General features: G+C 49.2%; 1 protein-coding gene across 1 annotated transcript; it reads left to right on the plus strand.

Moving 5' to 3' along the window:
• Nucleotides 1-418: 418 nt before the first annotated feature.
• Nucleotides 419-7,634, plus strand: NDUFC2 (NADH:ubiquinone oxidoreductase subunit C2). Its single transcript, XM_049776285.1, has 3 exons — nucleotides 419-653; nucleotides 5,140-5,283; nucleotides 7,456-7,634. Exons 1-3 carry the CDS (start codon nucleotides 440-442, stop codon nucleotides 7,503-7,505), a joined length of 408 nt encoding a protein of 135 aa, XP_049632242.1. The 5' UTR covers nucleotides 419-439; the 3' UTR covers nucleotides 7,506-7,634.
• The last annotated feature ends 849 nt before the right edge of the window (nucleotides 7,635-8,483 follow it).

The following is an 8,483-nucleotide window of genomic DNA, read 5'->3' on the forward strand; positions in this document are numbered from 1 at the left end:
CTGCATGAAAGGCAAACGCCTTACCTCCATGCTATCTCTCCGGCCCCGAAGGCACTTCATCTTATAGGCCTCTCTCCATCCCTGCCACCACATAAGTTCCCAGCAGGGCTCATTACTGAATTCCTGAGCACCAAACCAGAGACAGGCAAGTCCTAAACTACCAACAACAACAAAAAAAAAAAAAACAACGGCAACAAATTTTCCTTCTGCAAATCCTGAATGTCAAAACTTGGGTCCCTGGGCCTGAAACGACTACTACTATAGTCCAAGGCTCCCTTGTGTGCCTGAATGGGTGGGCCCTCCTGGTTCCGGAACCTTAATCGTAAGGTGCAGCGTGCCGGGGGACGCCTTAGCGCGGTGCACCACCCGGACGGTATGCGCGTGCGGACTTTCCTCCGGACGGTGGGGGCATGCGGACTTCCGCCCGGACAGTGTGCGCATGCGCACTTCCGCGCGGGAGAAGTCCGCGGAACAGGGCGCCACCATGTTGACCGGGAGGCCGGGCTGGGTGCCCTTGACGTTCCTGCCCGATGAGGCCCGGAATCTGCCGCCGCCCAAGCTCAACGACCCGCGGCTCCTCTACATGGGCTTCATGGGCTACTGCTCGGGGCTGATGGACAACGCCATCCGCCGGCGGCCCGTGCTGAAGGCGGGTGAGCAGCATGGGGGAATGGACATGGCCTAGCCAGCCAGGCCTGCAGGGAGTAATGGGAGGGAGCACCCCCAAATCAGCCACCACCACCACCCCAGTCCCCCATTTGGAACTCAGCACCCTAGGGAACTGGAGACCCAATGGAAATGTCAAACCTGGGGACCTGGAGCCTCAGATCCCAAGGGCAGAGGGGTGCCTGGGAGCATGCATGGGCTTAGGGATTGGCAGAGGGAATGAGGCGAACCCCAAAATCCGACCAGGCTGGAAGCAGGTTTGGCAAGACGTCAGAATGGGGACTTGGTCTTCAGGTCCTGGGGTTGCTGCATCAGGTGCCACAAGGCCCCCGAGTAGTCGACTGGCTGGTGACAAGATGCTGGATGGATTGTAGTTTTAGGGAGACTACAGGAGTTTGGGGGAGTGCATCGTGCAGACACCTGCTTTAAAAGGAGCCCCTTGAACCCTGACTTAAGAGTGCAGACTTAAGGGAGGAGTTTGCCTTGCACACAGACGATCCAGGTTCTATCCTTAGTGTCCCAGATCCCTGGAGTGATCCCAGAGTACAGAACCAGGAGTAAGCCTTTATTTAGCATCGCTGGATGTGGCCCAACAACAACCCCAAAAAAGATGCCATTTGCACCGACGATAGAGTAAAAGGGGTTAAGATTATCCTTGGTCTGCACACAGCCCTGTACCTTGTGCTATCCCTAAATCGCATGGCCCCTGAGCAGCAAGCAAGCAGAAGGATGTATGTAACCCAGCAACTTACCCATGGTACTATCTCAACGGTCACTCATCTGTTTCTTAAAGCTGACCACAGTTCAACCTGCTCGCTCCACCTTGATTTCAGCAGCATTTACCTATTCAGATGTCACAAATTGGGAAATGGGGTGGGGAGTGCCCCCCAACCCTTGTGTGGCTCCTAGTGGGACCAGGGAGACCGAGAACAGTCAGTGAGCTGTGTTTTGAAGATAGTGGGTGAGCAGAGAACATGAAAAGCTTGGGGGATCTTGGAGTCCAAGGAAACATGCTGGAGGGAATGCCCGCTGGTTGAAGTGTGAAATCTGCACCTGTCCTTTGTTGTCTGTCAATGCAGTGTGCCTTTAGCAGTGTTGACAAAATATTTGATCAGGAGCACTAGTTTTGCAATTTGAAACTGTCACCCTACCAGCTGTTTGATTCTGGAGCATTTCCTTCCTAGTTTTGCAATTTGAAACTGTCACCCTACCAGCTGTTTGATTCTGGAGTATTTCCTTCCTATTCTGGAAACAGATTTTATAGTTTCTCCTTGTAAGGTCCAGCAGAATAGCCATGGAAAACTGAAGGAAGCCAGACCTGAGCATCACTTACTTAAATGAGATCATGTCTATGATGCTTTTATTTAAATGAGGCCAAGCTTTTGCTGCACCTTCTGCTCTCTTGGTGACACTAACTAGTGTGACTGGGCTGATTTCCTTGAGATATTTTGGAAGTAGCTGGTCCTCAGCAGCCTGTGCTGAGGGAATGTTTTGTTTGTTCATAAAAGGGTACAGAGTAGAGCCGGAGAGATAGCACATCGATAGGGTGTTTGCCTTGCATGTAACTGACCCTTGGCAAACCCAGGTTCGATTCCCAGCATCCCATCTGGTCCCCCGAGCCTGCTAGGATTTCTGAGCACAGAGCCAGGAGTAACTCCTGAATGTCGCTAGGTGTGGCAAAAAATGGGGGGTACAGAGTAGAGCTCTACTGGTATGGGCAGGAGAAGTAATTGTCCCTGTTAAGGAACTATAGACCCCTCTCAAAGGTTGACAAGTCAGAGAAGTGTAGACCTTTCCAAGTTCAATTGTGCAGCAGGGGGGTAGAGCACATTCTTCAATTGTCAAGGTCCTGGTTCAATCCTGGGCCCCCTGATGCCCCTTAACTTCCGAGTCCTCTGGGTGTGACCCTCCTCCAAACAATTAGAGAATAATGACTTGGGGTGTGAAAATATAGGCTAACAAGTCTTCGGAGTGAAAGAGAGAGGTGCAGATGGTTATCCGACTGTGGCCTTGGAGGATACCTAGCTGGCTGGCTGGCTTCCTACCTTTCTTTCTCTCTTACCGTCCCTTCTTTTTTTTTTTTTTTTTTTTTTTTTTTTTTTTTTTTTTTTTTTTTTTTTGGTTTTTGGGCCACACCCGGTGACGCTCAGGGGTTACTCCTGGCTATGCGCTCAGAAGTCGCTCCTGGCTTGGGGGACCATATGGGACGCCGGGGGATCGAACCGCGGTCCGTCCTAGGCTAGCGCAGGCAAGGCAGGCACCTTACCTCCAGCGCCACCGCCCGGCCCTTACCGTCCCTTCTTTCTGCTCTCAGCTTCCCCAGGCCTCATGCACACACAGCAATTCTCAATTGCTAAATTCTAGAATATCTTGTCAGTAACTTCTAATTGTTCGCATTGTTTTTTAATTAGCAGAAAGTATTTTATGGAATTTTACCTTAAGCTTTTTCCCATCTCTTGGTCTGGGGCTAGGGCTGGGGCGGGGTACTCCCAATGGCACTCAGGGCTTACTCCTGGCTGCTCTATGCTCACAGATGACTTCCGGCAGTTCCTTAAGAAACATATGGGGGCCCGGAGAGATAGCACAGTGGCGTTTGCCTTGCAAGCAGCCGATCCAGGACCAAAGGTGGTTGGTTCGAAGCCCGGTGTCCCATATGGTCCCCCGTGCCTGCCAGGAGCTATTTCTGAGCAGACAGCCAGGAGTAACCCCTGAGCATCTCCGGGTGTGACCCAAAAACCAAAAACCAAAAAAAAAAAAAAAAAAAAAAGACACAAAGAACCATATGGGCTGCTAGGGATCAAATCTAAGGTTGCCCACATGCAAAGCAGCATCCTACCTATTGTATTCTCTGGCCCCTAGCACTTACAGGACTGTGTTCAGGGAACCATATGGGGTTCAGGGGTTCGAACCTGGGTTGGCTGTGTGTAAGGCAAACACCCTATCTATTCACTGTTGTATCCCTGGCCCCAATCCATCACTTGGTTTTGAACCCTTGATCCTGGTTGCCACTTTTTTGCCCTTAGTTTAGAGTGAGTTGTTAACTTGTGTAATGCACCATATCAAAACATTTAAAGATTTCAGGTTGAATCTATCAGCCATCATTCACATACACCCCTGCTCCTGAGCTTATTGTTCCTGTGAAAGGGAGAGAAGACAGGAGTCACAATTGCAGAGGGCTTCTGTGAGAGTCTGAGAAAGACACTTAAGCTTTGGTCGAGGGATTCTAGGAGAGAGAAACATGAGCCGTTAGGGCCAGGACCATCCTAGACCAACAATTTCAAGCTTTTTTTTGAGGGGGGGCACACCCTTTTTTCCAGGGGTTATTCCTGGCTCAGCACTCAGAAATCGCCCCCTTGCAGGCCCGGAGGACCATATCAGATGCCGGGATTTGAACCACCGTCCTTCCTGGTTTGGCTGAGTGCAAGGCAAATGCCCTACCACTGTGCTATCTCTTCAGCCCCAATTCCAGGCTCTTAAAACAGGTTGAAGGCAGACGGAGAGTCTGCGTGGTCCATCAACGCATAGCAGAACCTCTTGTACTTTGGGCTCCATTCTGCCCGTGTTTGAGTTGGGGTCCCAGGACCCCTACTCAGCGGTGAACTCCTGCAGCGTGTAATGTGTATAATTTAAGGTAGGAACTGGTGCCAGGCTTTCATTCTGGTGCAAGCAAAGTTGGGCTCAATATGGAGAAGGAAGTGAGATAGATAGAAAGGAAAATCTAGAGGGCTGGGGATACAGCTCAGTGGTTGAACACATGCTTCACAAATATGAGACCCCAAAATCGGTCCCCAGACCCTTTTTTTCCCCCCTACAAAAAAAAAAAAGCTGAAATGAATATTGATGGATTGTGTATATCTGCAAAGTGAAAATGTAAATTTCTCATATTCTTGGCTTCTGGGGCCATATCTGGTGGTACTCAGGGCTTACTCCTGTCCCTGTGCTCTGGGAACCTTATAGGGCACTGGGGATTGAATCTTGGTCGTCCATGTGCAAGACAAATGCCCTACATGCTGTGTTGTCACTCTGGTTGTTAGCAACATGATTTCTTTTGTTTTTGTTTTGTTTTGTTTTGTTTTTGTCACACCCGGTGGCACTCAGGTGTTACTCCTGACTCTGATCAGAAGTCACTCCTGGCAGGCTCCAGGGACCATATGAGATGCTGGGATTCGAACTACTATCTGTCCTGGATTGGCTGCTTGCAAGGCAAGCACCCTACTGCTGTGCTATCACTCTGGCCCCCAACATCTATTTTTTGTTTTGTATTTTTTTGGGGGGGGTCACACCCGGCAGCACTCAGGGGTTCCTCCTGGCTCTAAACTCAGAAATTGCTCCTGCCTGCCTCGGGGGACCATATGTGATGCCGGGATTTGAACCATCGTCCTTCTGCATGCAAGGCAAATGACCTACCTCCATGTTATCTCACCAGTCCCCCAACATGATTTCTAATACACATACTGATTCTTTGGATTCCAGGTCTACACCGCCAGCTCCTGTATGTCACTTCCTTCATGTTTATTGGTTATTATCTTTTGAAACGGCAAGACTATCTGTATGCTGTGAGGGACCATGACATGTTCGCCTATATAGATGCCCATCCAGAGGATTTCCCTAAAAAGGGTGAGTTGAAGGATCATCGAACCCCTGTGTTACTGCCCATCGATGGTTTCTGGTTCCTTTTTCCCAAGCGAATCTGCCCACCCTTGAATTTCTGTCTCTTGTCAGAGCGCCACTTTGCCCCAAGAACAACCAACAGAACCCACATCCTTTCTGCCCGACAAACATACTTTTTCTCTTCCTGGCAGGCTCTAGACAAGGCAGAGCTGGAACTGATTGTTCAGGTCTTGCCTCCATTCCTCTTCAGCATCAAGTCCTACTAGTTTGGTTTTGGTTGTTTTTTGTTTTTTTTGTTTTTTTGTTTGTTTGTTTTGGTTTTGGTTTTTGGGTCACACTCGGCAGCGCTCAGAGGTTACTCCTGGCTCTATGCTCAGAAATTGCTCCTGGCAGGCTCGGGGGACCATATGGGATGCCGGGATTCAAACCACTGTCCTTCTGCATGCAAGGCAAACGCACCACCTCCATGCTATCTCTCCAGCCCCAAGTCCTACTAGTTTAACTGCCTATTTCTCGGCTGCCATTGTGCATCCTCCACACCCCTTTATAGGAACTTTCTTTTTTTTTTTTTTTAGTTTTTGGTTTTTGGGCCACACCCGGCAGTGCTCAGGAGTTACTCCTGGCTGTCTGCTCAGAAATAGCTCCTGGCAGGCACGGGGGACCATATGGGACACCAGGATTCGAACCAACCACCTTTGGTCCTGGATCGGCTGCTTGCAAGGCAAACGCCACTGTGCTATGTCTCCGGGCCCTGAACTTTCTTGCTTGCCCTTAACCTTAATCTCATTGGCAATCACATCTCTGTAGAGTTGTGGATGTGTCTAAACAACCTCTCTTGTGGCGTGTAGGATACTCCCAGGCTGAGTATGCCTGGATAGAACACTGCCCTTACCTTCTGTCGACCCTGGGCCTTGGTTATTCCAGCATAGAACCCACCCAGTTTCCCAGGACATTCATCCCAGTAATCGGCACTTCAGACTAAAAGCCTTTTTCCCAAGCCCACCTCATAGCCCGTCACTCTTCCCCTGTGTGACTCTGCACACGAGGGACCTGCTCTGTGTTCCTCCCTTTGCCCTGCTCCTTCACCCTCTTGACTTGATTTCTGCCTCCTCTCCAACCTACCCACCTCGAAGAGATTCAAAAGATGTCATTTTATTTGTTTGTTTTGTGGTATTGGGTGTCAGCTTCATTTCTCAGATGCAGGGCCTACACAATCCTGGCCCTGAAAACTTCTAACCTGGGATTCAGCAAAAGTTCACCCAGTTGTTCTCTTCTACTCTGCTTATCTCTCTTCAGCCCTTAAGTGTGACATAAGCATTTCCTCATTTGAATTTTACACACACACACACACACACACACACACACACACACACACACACAAATGATTCAGAGTATTGTAAGATTGAATTGGTTACCACAGAAATCAACTTTAAATCAATCCTAGACATGTAAATGAGTTAGCATTTTTTAGGAGCCAGAATGGTAGTACAGTGGGTAGGGAACCTTGTAGCCCAGAAACTGGAGTAATCCCTGAGCATCACTAGGCTGTGACACAAAAACCAAAGTGGGGGAAAATGAGTAAGCATTTTCCTTTCATTAAGCTGCACCGTGAGCTCGGGTTCCTTTTCACTCTAGTTGAATCACAGTTGCTTAACAGCCTCCTGGCGATGTTCTCAGTAGATCGGGTACAGCCTGTCTCCTTGCTGGTGAGTTGCTCACCGACCAGGGCAGAGGGGAGAGTAGTGTACCAAGTGTACCAAGGATGGATTGTTAGCTGAGAGGGCTGTGACAACGCTGAGCCCCAGAGATCCCTCCCTACCTCATACTCCCACCAGCTCCTCTGCCAGCAGAATACATCAGCCTCAGGCTCCACCATTGGGCACAGATACTAGGCATAGAGCCCCTGACCCTCCTGGCTAGCTGTATCGGGCCCTGCTCTCCCAGGCCTCTGCCCCTCACTCTTCTCCCCATGTCTCCAAGCTTATCCAGAGCTGTCTGCATGCAACAAGCCCTATCCATCCATTTTCAGTTCCTGCACTGGGCCTGAGCTGGCGCTAAGGACAAGCCTCATAAAGGCCCTCAGGTTTTGGCCTATAACAGTGTTCCATGTGGATTTGCCTTTAGGAAATCTGCTTTATGAAAGCATTTTGAAATCTTTTGTGGTCTTTCCTCTCATAGATAAGAAAACGTATGGAGAAATCTATGAAGAGTTCTACCCAGTACGTTGAAGACCCTGAAATGCTTGCTCTGGTTTCTTGGAGAGTTTGTTTCCAAATCTTCTGGAACACATGCCTGTGACATCTGAAGTCTGTGCGAATTTGTATATTGACACACCGAAATTAAAGTGGTAACCATGAGCCTTCTGACTCCTTTTTGTCCTAAGAAAACAAAGACTGGTTTGTTTGGAGCCAGTGAATTCTACAGTAGGGAGGGCATTTGCCTTGCATGTGGCCAACCAGGATTCAAGCCTTCAGTGCCCTTGTGTCCACCAGGAGTAACCCTTGAGCACAGATCCAGGAGTAAGTCCTGAACACCATCACTGTGCCCCCCCCCCCCAAAATGGTTGGTTTGTGTTCATCTAGTTTTAAAAAGGTAGATTTAAATGGGCTTTATGGAGCTGGTGTAGTGAATGCACATGGCCATTCCATGTTTGATTTTCAGCACCCTATATGGTCTCCTGAGCCTACCAGGAGTAAGCCGTGAGCAAAAGCAAAACAAAAAAGTATATAAAATGGGGTGTAGGGGCCAGAGAGAGAGCATAGTGGTAGGGTATTTGCCTTGCACGTAGCCGATCTAGGACAGAAGGTGGTTCGAATCCCGGCATCCCATATGGTCCCCTCGTGTCTGCCAGGAGCAACTTCTGAGCGCTGTTGGGTGTGACCGCCACCCCCACCCCCCAAAAATGGGCTTTAGAGGAGAGATGCAGACTGAATCCTGTGGCTTCCTGCAGGCAAACAGTTCAGCCTGACCATTCACTGGGTTTCTATGAGCCTATTAGGCCCAATAGAACCTCAGACCTACCTAGTGTCTGCAAGACCTACAGTATGAAATAGATTGCCTATTTCTGGAAAGGGCTGGTCTCTAGTTCTACTATAAAATGAAAACCAGGCAAGCCAGCTGGCAGGGTTTTTGTGTCTTCTGAATAATTTTGATGTGAGTCTCTAGGGAGTGGGAAATCTCTAGTAGGTTTTCAATAGGAATGATAA

Source organism: Suncus etruscus, chromosome 7 (assembly GCF_024139225.1).
Source record: "Suncus etruscus isolate mSunEtr1 chromosome 7, mSunEtr1.pri.cur, whole genome shotgun sequence".
In the NCBI taxonomy this organism is placed as follows: Eukaryota; Metazoa; Chordata; class Mammalia; order Eulipotyphla; family Soricidae; genus Suncus; species Suncus etruscus.

Bases quoted from the DNA above. Each gene is read 5' to 3' on its own strand.
- NDUFC2 (XM_049776285.1), top strand. From the start codon at position 440: ATGCGCACTTCCGCGCGGGAGAAGTCCGCGGAACAGGGCGCCACCATG. The intron at 654-5,139 runs GTGAGCAGCATG...TTTGGATTCCAG, and splicing joins GCGGCCCGTGCTGAAGGCGG to GTCTACACCGCCAGCTCCTG. The intron at 5,284-7,455 runs GTGAGTTGAAGG...TTCCTCTCATAG, and splicing joins AGAGGATTTCCCTAAAAAGG to ATAAGAAAACGTATGGAGAA.